This window comes from Tyto alba, unplaced genomic scaffold, assembly GCF_018691265.1.
Source record: "Tyto alba isolate M040663 unplaced genomic scaffold, T.alba_DEE_v4.0 Super-Scaffold_2, whole genome shotgun sequence".
NCBI classification, from domain to species: domain Eukaryota; kingdom Metazoa; phylum Chordata; class Aves; order Strigiformes; family Tytonidae; genus Tyto; species Tyto alba.
Genome location: NW_024881282.1, coordinates 15,667,708 through 15,687,841, shown reverse-complemented (window position 1 = coordinate 15,687,841; position 20,134 = coordinate 15,667,708). Strand labels below are relative to the sequence as shown.

The 20,134-nt window shown below is 34.5% G+C and overlaps 1 protein-coding gene across 1 annotated transcript in view; it reads right to left on the bottom strand.

Moving 5' to 3' along the window:
- DYNC2H1 (dynein cytoplasmic 2 heavy chain 1) overlaps positions 1 to 20,134 on the bottom strand; it is a 175,089-nt gene that overhangs the window by 67,893 nt on the left and 87,062 nt on the right. The window contains exons 72-79 of the mRNA XM_042792803.1: positions 18,995 to 19,045; positions 16,807 to 16,884; positions 15,522 to 15,653; positions 13,508 to 13,580; positions 7,530 to 7,690; positions 2,827 to 2,952; positions 1,742 to 1,852; positions 246 to 401 (exon numbers count right to left, since the gene is read on the bottom strand). Coding sequence (XP_042648737.1) covers positions 246 to 401; positions 1,742 to 1,852; positions 2,827 to 2,952; positions 7,530 to 7,690; positions 13,508 to 13,580; positions 15,522 to 15,653; positions 16,807 to 16,884; positions 18,995 to 19,045 — 888 coding nt within the window. The remainder of the gene's footprint in view (positions 1 to 245; positions 402 to 1,741; positions 1,853 to 2,826; positions 2,953 to 7,529; positions 7,691 to 13,507; positions 13,581 to 15,521; positions 15,654 to 16,806; positions 16,885 to 18,994; positions 19,046 to 20,134) is intronic.

The following is a 20,134-nucleotide window of genomic DNA, read 5'->3' as shown; positions in this document are numbered from 1 at the left end:
CCTGCATCAGTATCAGTTAATACATGAATCACAAAATAACTCCATGCATGCAGTAGCAATTATCGATGGACAGGAATTTAGGCTACCAAGATCTTATTTTGGAATTAATTCAGAGACAGTAATGAAGGCAGACACCAGAAATAGCCAAGCTTTTCTCATCTCTGGACATGATGAAAAATACTTCCAAGTATAAAAGCTAATAAATGGCATAATTTTTTTAAAAGGTAGCAAAAAAAAATTATTACCTGAGGAATATAATTTCTTCTTTCTTGGCATACAGCATGAAACCATGCTAAACAAAAGAGAGAATGTGCTCGAGACACATTTCCTTCTTTATTAATTTGCTCTGGAGTCCAAGATTCATAGGTTCGCAAGAGATTCTTTTTGAGGCCTGGAGGGGCCTGCATTGAAAGGGAAAACACCGTTCTAAACAGAAAACCTGATACTTCTATGTACTATTTTCTGAAATTCTAACTTATGATTTATAATTTAATAAAATGATAAACAGTACTTAATTAAAATTTAACAAGGAAAAAAATCTGCTTGTAATAAAAGACTTAACAACAGAATGATCTTATACTAAAAATAACATCTTGATTGGTAACAGTTAAGGGACATACTACAATCAGATAATAATCAAATATTATTAGCCAAGTCACTGGCTATCATTGCTATTTCTCAGTAACAAAATATTTACTACAAATGAAAAAGTAACAAAAAGATTTAGAACATTGCATCAGTGCAAAGTTCCAATTATTTCCAAGATAGCGGGATCAGTAACTTCAGGAAGCTAGATGAAAATAAATGTGGCAATCCTAGACAGTCCTGTAGTTCCTGTACCACTGAAAATCTCAATATAATCAAGAAGCTACCCCAGAAGTTTAAAAATACCTGCAAACAATATAAAAGTGTAACAATTTTGACTTCTTGAAAGTCAGCAATGTCAGACTATAAAAGGTCACAGCTTCTTGGTTTAGCTGTAGGCAAAATCTCCACATCCCATAAGCAATGGAAGAGTTAGTAGCACCCCACATCCACCATTTCCATAATGGGCATTAATGCATAACTGCATTAATGATTAGAGCACTGTCCAACAAGTTGGAGGAGCATGGTCCCAGTTATTCCTTAGGTTGAGATATTCTGAAAGCAAAGTTCTCAGTTTTTAGTAAAGGGCTTTAACTGCATCTTCTACTGTATGGGAGGAGAGACATTTTTTCTTGAAAGGTCAAGTCAATATTAAGTATGGGGTCAAAAAGAAAAATAAGAAAGAGAAAGTGTGATTCTGTGATCTTCAGATGAGGACATTCATCAAGAAGAAGGAATTCCTTGTTTTTTTCACTCACTTTCCAGCACCTGTGTAGGTTTTTGCTTTTAAGAAACACTGACTAAATGCATAAAAAATATGGAGAACAAAACAGAACAAATACTTCCCCTAGGTGAATTTATTTTCAGTTGGGACTTCCAATTGGAAAAAAAATATCTGGAAACAAATTTTACAAACTTTCCCTTTAAAGCACAGCTTCTGAAAATTTCCACATACATATTACAAATGATCATCACAAATCTCTCAAGGTAAATTCATAGTATTTTTTGTATTATATCAAACTGAAATATAAGGCAAAGTCAGTTATGTAAATAGTCCACAGTATCCAAGCTTTTTTCTATCTAAACATATACTTCACTGTACATACAAGTTCATTCATTGTAAGCATGTAATAAATGCTTTCCAAACAGATCTTACTTCATAAGTTATTTTCAGACTTGATTGAAGCAAAATCGGGGTAAATTGTGGATGAACTTCAGTTGTAAGCCAAAGTCGAAAGTTTGGCTGAGGCTGTAATGTATTCAGTTCCTATTAAACAGATGTTATATATTGAAGCAGGTTTTGGGTTTTTTTTTAATATACAGAACAGTATTTACAAATTTACGATATCCTAAATTAGAAAATTATCTTAAAAATCTAGTTGTTTTTACAAGTAATGTTATTTAAAAGACTATAGTTAAAGATTTGTTGTCTCCATACATTCTATATGTTAGCTGTGCTGAAGTTTGAAGTTCATCACAGCTATGTCAAAATATGGTCATCTCCCCCCTCCAGATCCTAAATTCAGAGCATAAAAATATATGGCAGTTCTTTATTTCTTTTAAGTAAAAAAACACTAGAAGGCTACATCTCAAAAGATGAAGGGTTGGAACATGGGCTGCATATCAACAACAGATCTCAATGACTTTCAACAACTGTATAGCTATATTAATTTTTCTTCAACTAGTTGTTTGATGCCCAGTTCACATATGATTCACAGAAGACTGAAGATAGGAAAATGGATTTCCAAGGGAATAAATATTGTCAAATGCTATTTCAAATATAAAGGCTTCACAAAAAATATATAATTACTGAATATATGAAAACATACTGCTGGTGCTTTATGTACATCTGAAACAGACATATTTTCCACTGCGGATACAGAAGTTGTTTGACAATACACTTGAGAATAATGTCAATAGTTTTGTGTATGTGTCTTGAAGGAAATACAGCTCAAAAAACTCTTAACAGATTTTCTCACAATCCATTCAGTTTTATAATCTCTAGAACATAATCATAATCATTTTGTTTTCAAAGAAAAAGAAAATTAAAGGGCTCACACAAAGGAATAAGTTGTTTAGATCTGAAACATTTTATCTTATTCATGATTGAGAAAACAGCAAAGGTTTATTTTTAAATTGTTAGAACTTTAAACATTACCATGGAAATTCCTGAAATGCTTCAGATATGTTACATACTAATTTTGTCAAGTTTCCAATAGATTCTTCTCTAGTTATCCTCACCTTTTCCAATACAGGAAGCCAAGATGTAACAAGATGTAGGTTCTTTAAACATAGCCATTCTCCATTGCGTGCACATTCTTTTAAAGTTTGAATAGCCAGGTCAGCTTGGCCTTGGCCCATTGCAATCTGAAATGACAGACACAGTCATATCTGGAATTTATCATACCTCATTTAACAGCTAAATACAAATTTGTGTTTCCAAGTTAGAGTATATGTGTAAAAAAGATGTGCTAAAGATTACTAGAATTTTCTCTAATGTGATAAGCTACTAAAGTAGGGAAAAGAGTAAGGAAAACATAGGTTTTTCTGTACAACCTATCTAACCAGTTTCTTAAGAAACAACGTTACCTAGTCTTTTTAAGGAAAAAAAAAATACATCACTTGGTGACAGTGATGGTATTCCCTGGGAACTCAAAAAGTAATTTAAATATCAGTGACTAAACGATATTACCACAGAACTGCTGATGCAATAAAAACAAGAGATAAATGAGAACAATTTTTCTTTTGACTGTAAGATAGAAGTACTTCCTACGAAGAGAAGCACTCAATTTCACATTAAGATTAATGAAAAACTAAGGCTACACTCTTTCCTACTGGGAAATATGAATTGCTTAACAAACAGTCTTTGCCTCATCTTTTTACAGTACCATATTGCTGCTAAAAATAAATTTGGATCTTCAAATGGACATACAAAGATCTAAAACTGAATTTACAGATAAATAGTGAAAACAGAAAATAAAGGATTTGTTCTGTGGCACAATTACTAACAATTGATGTTAGACTATCTGTAGAGTACATTCACCTTAGTTCTCCCTCAGAATCTCATTGGACGCTATACATAACATAAACACTGAACCAATCTGAAAAGTCTTGTCTTGGCATTAGTGCTATAGCAAAATAGAACTACTGCAATTATAACTTCATCAAATATCCCTTAAGAGGAAATTTGTCTTTTTATACTAAAACTGTACTGAATCAAAGAAACTTGGGGCCTTCGCTTTATATGATAATAGAGAGATATCCTCTGCCTAAATAAAACTGAGTATAATATCTTGAAATATTTTAAAACAGCCAAAAGATAACTGAAAGCCACCAGACAATATGGTAATACACCACACAAATCTAGTGGTCTGTTCTTTATCCCATATGAGAAATAATACAACATAAAAGAAAAATCTATTGAAATTGCATGAGAAAGTGCAGGAAAAAATAATAACAACAGTATTCTCATTAGTAGGCCAATTTTCAGATGACTTAGCTTTGAGTACCGCTCCTTAATCTAAAATGCAACATGGTATGGTATTTAAGTCCAACATGAAAAGGATATTTAGAGATAAACACAAAAAGCCATGTGGCAGAGTAATAAATATGCATTCTGAAACATTCACAGCTAGATAAAGCTGGCAGTACAGTCTAAATCTTTACAATCTAATGGGAAAAATATATTATATCAGTGCACATTCTAGGAAAGGCACAATTTTAAGGACTATTTAAAAGCAACATTGAACTTGTTTTTTTCCATTTCAATGCTAACCAGTGATCATCTAGATAACAACCCCCCTCCTCTGAATATTTCAAATGACAGAGAAGTATAAAGCATATCGGTACTATGTATTACGAATATTAGGAAAGCACTTGTATCATAGAATAATTTGAGTTGGAATGGATCCTGGAAGGTCTCTAGTCCAATCTCCTGCTCAAAGTAGGGAAACCTATGACCAGGAGCTGAGAGATTTGTCTAGTGGACTCTTGGGAACCTCAGAGGATGTTACTGCACCAGGAAAACTGTTTCACTGTTCTCATGGTGAAAAAGTTTCTTCTTACATCCAGTTGTAACCTTTCTCATTACCATTTATTCCTATTTCTTCTTTCCACCATGCCTGATTGGAAAGAGTCTCCGTCCATTTTCTCAAACCTTCCAGCAGGTATTGAAAAGTTGTTCCTAGGTCATCACAAAGACTGCTCTGCTGGCAGGGCACAGTGCTGGCTCATGTCCAGCTTGTCATCTACAAAAACCTTCCAGTCCTTTTCAGCAGAGGTCCTCCTCAGCCAGTCAATCTACTGCCTGTATCATTGCAAGGGTTTCTTCCTTCCCAAGGGGAGGACTTCACATTTCTTGAGTTCTGTGAGGTTCCAGTCAGCCAAGGAAAGCCAAGGAGAGTTGCGAACCCATTGCTCAGTGGGGCAGGGTGCATAGTAATAAGGCATATGCAAAACGTTGAGGTACTCAATGTCCTTTTAGTCTGAGGTTTCACTGCTGAGTCTTGTTCTCAGGCCTCCCAGGTCTTTCAAACCTACAGTCAGGAGTGAAGCAGTATCCACAGTACAGACAGAGAGATTTAGAAATCACTCAACACACTTAGAACTAAAAATATCCACAGGATGAGATGGGATGCATCCAAGAGTGCTGGGGGGCCAGCTACTGTCACTCCCTGCTCTCATCTTCAAAAGGTTATGTTGATCTGGGGTGTTTGCTGATGGAAAAGGAAAATGTCACATTTAACTTCAATAAGGGCAAGGAGGAGAAAGATCTAGGTAATTACCAGTTGATCAGCCTCTACTCAGTCTCTGGGAAGGTTATGGAGAAAGTCCTCCATTTCTAAACACATAAAGAACACAGTGGTGATAAGGAGCAGCCAGTATAGATTTACAGATACAGACTCATGCCTGATCAACTTCAGTTTGGGTTGCAAGGCATGAGTTTGTTGCCTGATCAACAGTGCTTTCTATGATGAGGTGACTGTCACTGTGGGCAAGGAGGTGTCAGTGAATATTGTATACCTTTACTTTAGTAAGGCTTTTGACAGAGTCTTCCACATCCTTACCACCAAATTGAAGAATTATGGGCTGGAGAAGTGAAAAATAAGATAGACAGAAAAATGGGTGGACTGCTGGGCTCATAGGTTGGTCAGTGGAGTCCAGCTGGCTAGTGGTGTCCCAGTAACTAGTGGTATCCGTCAGAGACTGGTACAAGGACAAATACTGTTTAATGTCTTCATCATTGACCTGGGTTACGTGACTGGGTGAACTCTCAGCAAGCTAATGGATAACACCAAAAGGGGTGGGGGGAAGGGTGAGCAACCAATAGACTAGAAAGCAGGGTTACTACTCAGATGGACCTGAACAGGCTGGAGAAACACGTTGGCAGTTCGTGAAGTTCAAGGCAAATGTGAAGTCCTACACCTGGGATAGAATTACCTCATGCAGTAGTCCAACCTCCTAGGCTGGGGCATGTCTAGGAAGCGACTTTGGAGAAAAGGAGGGCCTAGTGGACAGCAAGTTGAATATGAGTCAACAATGGGCCCTTGCAACAAAGACCAATCCCATAAAGGGATATATCAGTAAAAGTTTACAGCAAGTCCCAGACAGTGATACTTCCCCTCTCTTTGGAACTTGTGGGACCCCATCTGGAGTACTGTGTCCAGTTTGGGGCTTCCCAGTACCAGACAGACATGGTAATACTGAAGTGACTCCAGAGCAGACCACCAACATGGTCAGGGCACACTGAGCAAGGTTTGTTCAGCCAAGCAGTCAGGAGACCTTCCTGCTGTCTACAACTACCCGACTGAAGAATGCAGAGAAGATAGAGCCAGACTCTTTCAGAGGCACATGGTGCTAGGACATGAGTCAACACACACAAGTTGTAATATGGGAAATACTGATGCGATATTAGGAAAGATGTTCCAGTGTTTGACCACTCTCATGGGAGAATAAGTTGTCCAGAGATACTGTGGATCTCCATCCTTGGAGAGGGGACCTCCCCCATCTTGGGGAGTAGAAGTAGATGATCCTCAGAAGCACCTTCCAAACTAGGTTATTCTATGAATTTAACAGCTACAGTATATTTCTTCTTGAAAAAAGAAAAGTTTTCAACACCTCTGAATAGATCCAATTTTGAAACAGAGACAGAAAATACAAAGTGATTTCTTAACAGTGCAATTCCTGGTTAAAGTCTGCTAGAGGGAAATCATCTTCACCCAGTTCAGTTTTCTGTTAAATGCAAAACAGGGAAGAAGTTGTATACCATGACAAAAAAACCCAACTATTATACTGCTAGGCAAATAATTTTGGTGTTGTATGTCTATTCTTGAAATCTAAGGGCCTTCCCACATGGTCAATCTTAAACACTCTTTTAAAAAGACTTGAAAATAAGTGATCTGTTCTGGAAATCCCATCAACAATCATTTGGTTAACATTTACTTATAAAACTTCTCCAAATATTTTATAGAATTTCCCAAACTACCACAGTATTCACTAACACTGAACATCTGATTTATGTTTCCTGTTGAAGAAAGAAAGATGCAAGTCCTGTACGTAGAGGAAATTACAAAGTCTAGTTTTCAGTGGGTTTTGTTCATATTTTAATTACTCCACAGTAAAAAAAGGTAGTTTCAGCATGTATAACAATTCTCGGTCTCTTTTGTTCTCCTCTATCTATCTTCTCATTTGCCTATCTCCAATTTGAAATAATGCCTCTTGTGTGGATTCTGCTTCTGTGAAGATCACTAATTGTGTCTCTCTTCTCCAACCCATTTTGCCAATAGAATCAGAAGTTAGTGGCAAGATAGGTGGGAACAAACACACAGACACCAAATTATGTTTTTAAATACTAACTTCCTTAAAAACCAAGGTAAACCAGATATCACTACTGTAAAATTTTAACAAACTGGTTTTTTTAATCATTATGCTTGTCTAAGACTGACCTGATGGTAGCATTCAGTATTTCTTTCAACACTGGCAAGTTCTTGCAGTTCTTGAGAAGGATCAGCACCAGGAGAAATAATTATCAAGATGGGCTCAATTTCCAGCGTCTCTCTATACAGACGTTTCAAATTCAGAGGTGATGGAGATAATTCTTTTAATCCTATAATTAGAATTAGAATTATTATGGAAATAAAGTGACTACACAGGATGGAGTGCTTCATTAACCACCTTAGAAGTCATCTGGCTGTCAAAGTTCTGTTCAGTGGAGACCATAAAACTGGTCCTACAATGAGAAAAAAATCCTTACAGTGTGCACGTAGAAGGCACACTATATTGATAAGAAAAAGGCACAAGCACCAAACTGGTGCCTGGTTGTTCAGTTTGACAAATATAAACTGCAGTCTTTGTTTAGTGTAGTCTTTGAGAAAACACACAAAAAAAGAAGAGCTGGAAAATAAGAATATATATAAGAATACATATAAGCTATGTTATTTGCTAAAACCAATTGCATTGTGTATGTCCACATGCAGAACTTCTCTCCTGTATTGTCCCAAGAGCGTTAATTATTAGATTTTACCTTTACACCGTTCTCGGTATTACAATTACTTTAGTCTATTATTTGCTTTAATATACAACTTAAATGTATGGAATGATAACCTAATATATGCAAAGCACTTATATGTGAGCCCAAAGCTATGTGTATAAGTGTATCATAAACTTAATCAGTGTTAACCAAGTATTTTCAATGACGCTTTAGACTGGTCCTTGACTAGAAGTGTTAGGGAAATCACAACATAAATCAAGACAGAAGAGCCTAAATCAGTGACATCTATTCCACACTTACTAAAAAACACAATACACATTTACTTGAGGGCACAGCTCAGACTTGAGACTATATTCTCCACATAGAACAATACTATTTAATTTGATTAGAACATGTCAGGTTGGCAAAGGTTAGTATGAGGTATGGGTTCTCTGCATGTATCTCTATAGAAACTCTTAACAGATGCAACTAAACAGATCACATCATATTCAATCAAAATGCTTTAGAAAAATTGAATTAAACTAGACTAATATTGGAAATATATTCATTTTACGTTCATTAGGCATGCAGAGATAATATAAGCAGAAATAAATATATAAACTGAGGCCATAAAGCAACTGATATGGGCAGCTCCCTTGATGAGTTCTGCTGCTCACTGCTAATAAGCCCTAAACCCTAGAAGATCCATAAAATGTTACCGAAACTAAAGTAGGACTCTTCAGTGCTGGACTGAAGCATGATCAGTGAGGAAGGCTCTTCCGGTACTCTTGATTCTCAGAATCTCAAAAGTGTCTGACAAATATCTGCAAGCTGTTTCTCAGTGAATACTGTATTGGCCAAATTCAGATGCATTTTCAAAAGGTCTGAAAAAAGCTTACACTTTCAGTGAAAACTGCTCAGCATACTAGCTTTCAAGTAATTTCTCCAAACTTAGCTTACAGTAACATTTTTCACAAACACAAGCTACTCCAGATTTAACATTCCCTTCACTAACATATTAATTGGAAATAGCTGAACTATTGTTGGGGACAGAAGAAAAAGAAAATAGAGAAATTAGCTAAGAAAAAAATGAAACATGATATATTACTAGAGATTGGCTTGTTTTTTTTTTAACTACAGTCATAATTCAAGCTGCTTAAATCACTCAAAGTACTAAAAGAAAAATATCAGGAAGTAGAACATGACAGCATTCTGTAGGGTAAGAATGCTTATTTTAGTTAGTTTTTATGAAAGGGTGTTTAGAGTGCTGAAAATGGAAGACAGTATTATGCTTATAATTAGAAAAAACATCAAATGTTTCTTTTTGTGGATGACCACAAGGAAGAGGTACTTGTGATGTGTTCTGATATTTGGTCTATAAACCACTGTTTCACATCTTAAGCAAATTTCATCTTATCAAATCCCTCTCTACTGAGTTGTATTCACTGTATCTATATTTCACTGTTAAAGTACACAAATATAAATGTTTCCATATTAATTTAATATAAATATTAAAACACTACATAAAGCATTATTAGAAATTAATCACTAGCTCTATAAGCAATAAAGATATATTGAGAACCTTAACACCAAATCAAAACTTGATTAACAGTAAAGTTTTGGAAAGGTAAATTTTAAGTTTTATTAATTTTTATTTCAGTGAAGAAAGTAATTTTTCAAATCTTCACTACCATTTCAAATCCTATGAAAGATGCAGGACTAAAAATAACGAAGTCAAAAGGCAGCAAGGATATAAAAAACAAATTGAGATCTTTCTGACCACTAATTAACATTATGGAATGCGCACCATGCAATGCTGCAGGTATTCGTTATTATATGTAAATGCAGAACAGAGGTACAAGGTCATATAAGGAAAATCCATTGGGCGTTTTAAGTACTGTGTTATTACTTCCAGTTGAGCAACCCTGGAGACATAAAACACTGGTCACTGCAAAAGGTTTCACTATAGGCTTGTGATGTTCTTACTGTCTTGCCTTGACATTTACTATTTGTCATTGACAAAGACAGCAACACACTAGACAGACCTCTCCTTCACCCGTTCAATCATTTTTGAATTCCTGTTCCTAAGATGGTTTTGCTGCTACAAACAAGTGCATGGAATACATTACAGTCAAGATAAACCAGAAACTGTTGGCTGTATTATTTTTAGCAGTACAAGCAGAAGGCACGCAGATTCCTAAGAAGATTAATTGATTAGGAGTTTTGATATCCTACATAACTCAATGTTAACTGGGTACTACTGTTTGGCCTTGCATTAACTGGTGAATAGAATAAAAACCTATGATTAGGAAAGAAAATTCTGTGTGTACACCTGCAACGTAAGTCATTGTAATAAGGTATTTATGGTAATGATGCTAACTTAAAAGAGGTGCAGTTGTAAATGAGTAACTGTCTCACCAAATAAATTGTAACTTTCTTGAGATGCATCATTTAGAAAATTAATACAGTGTAAGATTTCTTCCATAGAACAGTTTGGTCTTTCAGAAATTTGGACACAACGTTTAGAAAAAGCATAGCTATGCTGAAGGTGCTTATTTTTTTTTAAGGAAGTTCAACAGAAGTGAAATATAGAAAAATTACAATACAGGCCTGTCTATTCCTGGCCATTACAGCCAGGATTACATTTAGAGAATGGGAAAAAAAAAAAAAAAAAAAAGACTCCAGTGTTTTCAGGGAAAATCAAAAAGCACACATATTCCAGATAACAACTATGCAGTCAGAGTGGGAATTTTTGAAATACTTTACTGCCTCCACATTCCATTCTGACAGAATTTCTTAAATCTTACTATCCATGTGCAAATGCAGTAACTTTTCAGATAATGTCTGAAGTGGGGGGCGTGGAAAATCAAAGGGGAAAAAAGAAAGACCTGACATACAAACATAAAGTTTGGCACAGGATGCAAACATCATGTTCTTTATAAACTAATGAAGCTCCCTCAAAATCAATGAACAACTTCTCACAAAACTCCTCTACTAACGTCAATGCAATTAGACCAATTTACAGCAGCTGAAACTCGAGCTCAAAGTGCTTGTTATAATTCCTTCTGTTTGTGATCTGTACACAGAGAAACAATGTACAAAGATATCAGCAAATGTATTATTACTATTAACAATTCCAATATAGAAAGCAGGAGAGGGGGTTTTTTGTGTTTTTTTGGTAAGTAACTTCATTTTGACCTAGATGTAATGTGACCATGAGAGCTCTGGTCTACTTCAGAGAAAACACTCTGTGAGAATAAAATACTTGTTTAGCCTTTAGTTCTTTCTGTGTAGCTCTATTGCTTTTTTAAAGAATATGAAAATGTAGATAATTAAAATCAAGCCTCTTTAAATACAATTTCTGATGTAGCCAGACCCAAAAAATTAAGTTAAAGCAGATATGAAAAAAAGCCAATTCAATGAGCAATATGGAATGATTTAGGAATATACCGTCAATGCTTCTTGCTAGCATGGTGCATTTTAGTATAGCATGTAAAATAAAGAAATAAGCATAATTTGGGTGCCCACAAAATACATTTATGGAAAATTCTTGTGAATTTTATCTTCAAAAGAAATTATTTTAATCCCCCTTCATCTATAAATTTAAAAATATATGTAAAAGATGAAAAAAGGAAAAATCCCACATCTATATAAAACAGAAGCCTAAGGCTTTCTTGTAGGCTATTACAGCTCTTGTGGAACTCATTTTTCTCACAGGAAAACAGCCAAAGGAGATTGGAAACTTAATAGTTCCCTTTTGAACTAAGTGAAGGGTACCTGCAACTGAAAAAGACACAGTAGAAAAAAATATGAAAAAAAATATTCATACAAGCACAACCTCTTTTATTAATTGGAAAGCGCTAGTCATGATTTATCACATGATCTCAAAATATAATCTTATTCACACGCATGAAAAATCTGTGAATAAAACCTTGCCTACAAATGGAGTCAATGGTATGCCTTCCTCCGTGAGGCTGTAGCTTCATTCACCAAAAAACATGCTCTTGTGGAATGCCTCCAAGAAACTGGTATCAAAATAGACCTAACCGATTTATGTAATACATTAAGATTCAGAAGACAGTAAGTGGGTGAATAAACTTACTCTGCATGCAGGTCTACTGGGCTTTGAGCCACGTATACTGCAGATCGCATTTGTCATTTCATTCCAACAGGCAAGGACATTGTCAGAATAGGACTCGTACACTCACCGTGACATAAGTACCCTCTCTATGACTAATAATGTTTGAAAGAGCAGGCTAACTTTACTCCTGAAAAAAACAGCCTTGGTTGCAGACATGGAACCAATTTTGACCAACAAATAATGCCCACAAACAGAGCATAAAGAGGGAGTAAAATAAACTCTCATACAAATATCATTAAAAATGTAAGAATCAGAGACCTGCATTTATACCTAATCTTATACTAATAATATATCAAGAACTTAAAACTACCACAGTCATTGTCTTTTATATGTAACTCATCTATTGCATTATCATGCAAAATCACCCATCTCAAGATCATTCAAACTGCAGATCTTCACATGTGCTGGAAATGTAAGTCCAGCCATGTTACCTTGGCAGCCTATAAGTCAATTTTCCACGTTCATTTTCTACCACATTAAAAACAGCCTTTGACACTCACATTTAAGGTCTTTATAATCTAGATCCTTTCCCTCCTGTTAATCCCATTTCTGTCCTGACACTGTGCCATGTTAAAAACAACAAATTCTGCCTTGTCTCTACATAATAGGGATGGTGACTTTTAAAACTACAGCATTCAATCCAATGAGAGATTCATAATTCATCTTCCATAGGCGCATTGCCATTAACTGCTAAAAATTGGCTTTGGTGTGCTATATTGCAATATTAAGATTATTTTGAATATAAATCCCAAATTTTGGATACAATAAGCCTCAGAGAGGAAACAAACTAGAACAAATAGAAAATCGTAGTATTAAATCACTCAAAATCATGTGTATTTCTAAATAGACAGTAAAAATTGCATTACAGTCTAAGACTGACAAAAGTGACTGAAAATATGAAACAATGTTTTGAAATCCAATTTACAAAATCTCAAACCTAATGGTTTTTAATGGTAAATTACTTTTAAATTAAATAATATTTTTGGAAAATCTGTGTCTTAAGGAAAATATTTCAGTGTAAAACTTACAGAAAACCAGCTATCCCCCTTTCTTAATTACTCATGTTCAAGAATTCCTTAAAAGAATGTGCCAGATCTTTTATTATATTTTAAATCACTATGCAGCATAAACCAAACCATTTTAAAAGCACTTTTTAACGTACTTTACAAGAACAAAATGAGCAAATACATCAGCATACTTTCAAATCCAAAAACTTTGCTATTCCATAAGAGCTATAAAATAAAAGAGAAACATAGGACAAAATAAAAAAAAATTTAACTGTGTAGAAACACCCTGGCGAAAAATTAACTTACCTAGGGTTTTACATGCAAAAAGAGCCATGGCACTCTGTAGCCTGTCTGGTCGGACAGCCTGGACCACAAGTACCTTAAAAGACAATATATTCAGGGGAGATGAGTTTATAAAAGTATATTGTGACAATTTAAAAAGCAAGAGTCTTCTAACAAGGCTGAATTCTTTAAACTTCTCTTCAGAACAAAGTTAGTTATTTTATCTGAATATATAGTGCTATCTGATCATTCCTTTCCAAGATAATCTAGTGTAATTGTTCTTTTATAAATAGCTTTTCCTTTTAATAGGATGAAAAGATAGATCTACATCTAATGTCTATGTGTAAACTGGAACTTTTTCTACAATGTTTTAGAAAAAAGGTAGATATGTGGGTAGCTAGAATGACAGAAAACTCACTTAGCTTTATAATGGTAATCTCAACTCTATACATGTATTTAAGTAGTAATGTCCTAACTGGAATACTAATGTTTCTGATTTCACTGCAGTAATACAGTAAAATAATCAGTTTTGAAAGAATTTCCTTTGTTTAAGTACATCTTTAGAGTTTTACATCTAACTTCTTTTTCTGAGACATTCTGACTTTCAACTTTCCTAGTTCTGCAGATGCTTTTACTCTTCTTCAAAAAACTACAGAACATGAACAGCTCATCAATTCAGATATAAATTAAATTAGCAATTTCCCTACCAGCTACCTGTTTCACAGTTAACTTCCTACAAATGTTCAGTGCAGGCAACCACAGGCAACTAATGCAACTTCAGTAGAAATTATTTGTTAAAATCAACACCCCTTCTCCCACCCCCTTACTTGTAGACCTGTAAACCACAATACTGAGCCTACCATCACATTCCAGTGTCCAAGTCTGGAATATTTGTTGTTAGTTTTGGAGGAAAGATTTAACTTCATCAAATTTTTAATAAAGTATTACTTTTTAAGCTTGAGATTACACTAAGTGCTACTGCACTATTTTTAAGTTTAACGTGCAGTTTGAAAGAAACTAACTTATGAGTGGCAGGTAAATCTAACCAGGTAGTTTCAGTGTATTTCATCAACAGAAACATTCTTAATACTTTATATGTAAGGAACTAGGTGCATAATATGCTGATCATTCCAGATTTATTTTCCTATAAATGCAGAATGTTTATGACAACACATTGCACACATAAGAATTGCTCTTCTGTATTTCATCAAATCAGAAATGACTCAGACAAATTACTTTCCAAAATGGCTTATTCCTAAATTCCATGCATGTTATTTTAGAAATTCTCCTCCTCTACAAAAATTCCAAATAGAGAGCACCTAAGAGCCAACCAACAAGAAACTACACTGTTTTATATGCCAACCCTTCTTTGGACAGGCCTTCACTTTATATGAAGTGACTTCAAATGAAAAAATCACAGCGTAATTTGAAAGTAAGTAATGACACCCTTTCTTCCATAAACACATGAGGATTGATATTTTCCTCTTCCAGAGGAGAAGGATCCCCAGGTGGAGGAAGGACCTTGCACCTCCAACATTCTTGCTAAGTTCTTTAACCACCAAGCTTTCATGAAGAGGAGTATTTCATGACTACTATTCTAAAAAGCAGTGGCTGCTACTGCATTTTGTCATTTTCAGTCAGATGTGTGAGTTTGCACATTCAGTGATGAACTAAATTAATGATGCCCAACAAGCTGACAAATTCTGCAGTAATAAAACAACCATGAAAGAATTTTAATACTAATTCATAAAATTAATTCTGTGAATATAAATAAAGAGGTTGTTACCTTACAGGGTATGCTCAGTTGCAGCCAATATGCCAACACAAAAGAAGACTCAGATAAGAGAGAACTAAATATGTATTATAGGAAAAAAAAATTTTCCTTAGACTAATAAACTATTTAAGCTCTAAGACGATGTAGATAACTGTCACTGCTTATAGTTCAACCAGGCCTCAAGCCTAAATTCCCAAGATGTAAAACTTACTTTCAATGCTGAACTCATAATTATTTTTAAATAATTTAATACGAAAAGATTACCTGCTGAAATATGGAAATTCTTTTTACAATAGTAGAGGGAAAGTCTTGTTCACACACAGAGCTCTGGGAAAAAGTATGCCACAGACCTTCATCTTCAAAGCAAAGTGTCTGATAGAGACTTGGGAGAGAAATCTATAAAACAGTGCATATTTAACAATAAAGAATAGCTATTTGGACATTGCATATTTTCATTAATTTACAAATACCACTATGACTCTAAACCTGTAAATACTTGTGCATATCACATTATTCAACTTTATCCTCAGAGTTAAAGAAGAAAAGGGTAGGTTTTAAAATTAACCACTTGTTTACCCATTCCCTGGAAATGAGAACTCTGTATTTGCACTGTATTTCTGTTTTTAAACTTCTAGGTTCTCTGTTTTTAGACTCTGGGCTCAACCCAATTGTAGTCATTTCCTGTAATCATGACCAGGTTCTTTTTCTATCGGTACATGCTACTGGTTCACCCAGTTACTCACTTTTTGTTTGGTTGGTTGTTTTTTTAAACCCCTAGCAATAATGACTGCTACACTATTATTTCAATTGTTCCTCTTACCTGGTGAAAACGAATGAAAAATAACAAACACTGGGTCTAGCAGCAGAAGTCCTTGCCAAAGACTGGTTAAGGTTTTCCTTCTTGCTGCTGAGCTACATGTAGGAGGAAAAGAGCCTAAGACAGAATTTCAAGGACTAGTATTTTCATGTAGTTCCCATAGGATCAGAGGACTTCATTGACTGTTGCAGAAAGCAAGAAAATGTTTTTTGTTTTAGTTTGCAATTACTTTATCTGAGCAATAACAAACACTGAAATACCTTTCAGGATGTGCATGGAAATCTGGTAAGTAGAAAACTAGTTTCCCAATTAACAGTTTATGATTTTAATACAATATGAAGTGGTTTGTGAAAGTCATTACATAAGAGAAACCTGCAAGTTAAGTATTCTTTCAAATTTTCCTCTGTGTATTTTTCTGTCTATAGAAATTGTAATACCTTGGGTAGGCTTACAGTATTTTCTAATCTTAGTACGATGACAGGTTCATTCATATATATTGAAATTTACTGTTAGATGGGGTAGAGATGTACATGAAAAGGCTCAGAAAAATTAGATGAATTTTTTTAAAAAGCAGTTGCTTTTTTTTTTTTTCAAGGATAAGACAGAATGAACAGTTTAAAATAACAAAATATTTCCAATTGACAAATACATATTTGAGTATTCATGTCCAAATTACTATTTGTTAAAACCAAAGCCTGTTAAGTTAAATTCAACCCACCACATGATGCATACCTTCAAAGACGCTACTGCCCAGGCTCGGTCCTGTTCTATCCATGAGGGAATCTGGTCACGAACACTTCTTTGTGAATCCTTATTGAAGCAAGTTACATTACACACATAAGTTACACAAATTTTTGTGAAACACTATATTCAGTAATAAAATTGCATAACCCATGTTTTTAATAAAAATGGCATTCACATCAGGAATCTTTCTGTGATCTTTTGCTAAGTTCATAACTGGCATAACAAAACTACCAATGATTTAAATTTGAGACATACTGTTCATATTAACATTTGCTTAACCACCTGAGCCTGAAAATATTTCATCATTTAAAGTATGTGTATGACACACCCAACTCTAAGTAGGTTTTTTTTTTTTTCCGTTAAAAACAAGCGACTCAAGTGATTGGTTATCTGCATATGTACTTTGAGCAAATGACTTCAAAAAATAACTCAATTGCATGTATTTGCAGTCATGAAGAAGATGGTTCTTCACACATAAGGCAATTCTGGGGTAATTCACCAGACAAAGAATCAATTCTGGACATCTCTGAACTGGTAAAGTTTAGCCACAGCTCTATTTTTCTGCTCCTTAGATGTTGGGGATGGAGGATTCTAAGGACAAACAACATAGTTTAAGCTCCAGTAGATTCACTATATCATTTCTTATAAAAAAATCTTACAGTATCCATTAACCAGTCTGACAGTCTCTGTATGGAAATATGCTTGGATCTCTCAACCATTGATCAATTTCAAGAGTAACCTTAAATGCTCAGCAGAAAAAAAGGAAAGCGTTCTTGTAAAAGGATGTCTCAGACATAAGTTATTAAGTCTGAGGAAGAACAAAAGTAGGAAACTTGGAAGCAATTGTAGGAATAAACTTGAGATGGATTCTGCACTATACATTCCAGTTAGAATTGAGATTGAATCACATATGCCCACAGTCTTTCCAAAATCTATGAGTTCTGTGTTCGGTGGGTTAAAGGTAGAACTGGTTTTAAATGCCATTACACAATCAGATCTCACACAGCTTGAAAATGACCTACAACAAGAAAATACTTGACATTTAATAGAATTATAAAGACTTCATAGAGATAAAGAGGGAATTCTATATTCACACTGAAATGCAATACCTGTAGAGTCATCTAAGGGCTAGAGAAATTGGGAATTTAAGGATCTTTTTAGCTACCAGCTGCCTAAGTAAGAAAAGTTGAATAATACATTGTGTTTTAAGTGACTTGCCACTTTTTCCAGCATGCATGTGAACACAGTTGGTGTCGTGGATATTCTAAAATAAGGTACTCACACTGGTCATTGTCTTGTACCACTGGATGTACAAGATACCCTGACAGATATCTAAACAAGGCTAAAGGTTAAAAGTAATTATGAATGACGAAAATTGCAGCTAAGCCTGATGGAAACAAGGTAGCCTGACCTTGAATGAAAGAGAAGAGGGGATTAACAAAAGATGAGCCAAAGACTGAGCTCACGACTCCTGATTGGGCTTGTGTTTCCTAAAAATGCCTTTCAAAATCTTTGTCAAAATAGTTGGTCCAAAGAAGGGCTATAATGGATAAAACTGTGGAAAGCTTAGCTTTTTTCTCCACCCTTTTCTCCTGGAAGATTATTTTGAAAGTATACAGATTCAACAGAGTTGAGGGACACTTAGTAAACTACAGCATGATTGGTCAGCCATGCAACAGAAGCTTCTCAAGCTAGATCTGTCATGTACAAAAATCTAGATCTCAGATCTACGAAAATCTACATCTCCAGATGTAGAACTCTGAGGCTGTGGAAAAAAGCATGTCAAAGTTAGCAAAGTATATGGACAATTCCAACAATCCATACAAAAAGTACGACTCATACGATTCCAGGAGAAAGAGATATTTGGAAACACTGATTTTAGTTACAGAAAAGGGCTTAAAGCCTCCTCAAACATGCCTATGAAAAAACAAATTGTAATCCTGGTAACAGAAAAATAAAAAAAAAAAAGGCAACAAAGGCAAAAAAAATGCAAATTATAAAAATAGTTAGCTTGTTCAAAAAGTTTTTATATTCTTATATTACTACATGATAAGTTATTTGTTCCTTTAATATATTAATAGAATTAATTATACAATATAATAAGACTACAACTTTAACTTTTCCGGATTTAAGTAAATGTTCCTTATTTCAAAATACACCAATAAATGTAGCTTACTGATTTTCTTATGGTATCTCCAATGATCACACCTGTAAAAGTCTCCCATTCCTAGGGGGAATAAATGAACAATTCAGATAAGTCACATAACATCTTTAAGAATAAAGATTAATATGTAGTAGCACGTAGGAAAAACAGGAAAATAAACAAATTAAAGCCTAGATTCTGAAAGGGTTATAAGACATTTTTAAAACTCTAGGCAATACTACCAGTATGTAATTTCTTTTGCAGAATCCAAGCTAAGTGATTGCAGTGTTTTATAAGAAAAAGAAAGAAAAGGAGAAACCCTATCCTTCTCAGCACCAACCCAGCTTTCCTTACTATAGACTAGCAAGAATTAACATGTGTGGTTGGCAAGGATGCACATACTGCCCGATGAGGCATCAGCAGCCCACATAAACCAGATAATTACAGAATCCATGCTTCAGTAATGTTTCATGCTATAGTATCCGAAAGATGCTATTATTAGGAGGAATACTTAATATAATAGATTGGTATTATGAATAACTTTGCATTAAGAAAGGGGAATGTAAGTTGAATGTATGTATGATTAAATCTTTTACATCTGGTATTTCTATCCAGGAAGACAGCTTTTAATTGTTTTAAAATAGATTAGGTAAGTATTTAAACACATAGTAGCAATGACATAATGCTGTATTTGGAGGTGGTAAGACACATACTAAAAAATCTTCATAACTATTGAAATTTTACATAATCAGCATCTATAATACTATGATAAAGAATTTTTTGTTTTTTTGTTAAAGACAGTAGTCATATTCCAAATTAAAGTCAATCATCTAGTACTACTCTGATACAGACCACAGCATAGCTTTTTGCACCCAGCTGAGTTTTGAAACAACTCTTTCAATTACAAACCAATGTTCTTCTCCCAATTACAAAGAAAATGCTCATGCACAGAAAAATACATGAAGGCTCCCCAGTTTTAAAACCAGAAATTGTGTAATATTTTTATGAAGAAAAGCAGAAGTATCATGTATAGAGACATGTAAAACTACCTCAGAAAAAATCTATACATATTGATTCAGTAAGAGAATGTCTCTACTAAGAGCCAAGGCATTCTATACTAAAATGTTGAAGTTGTACTATAAATTTCTCACCACTGTGCAAAAAATTCATAAG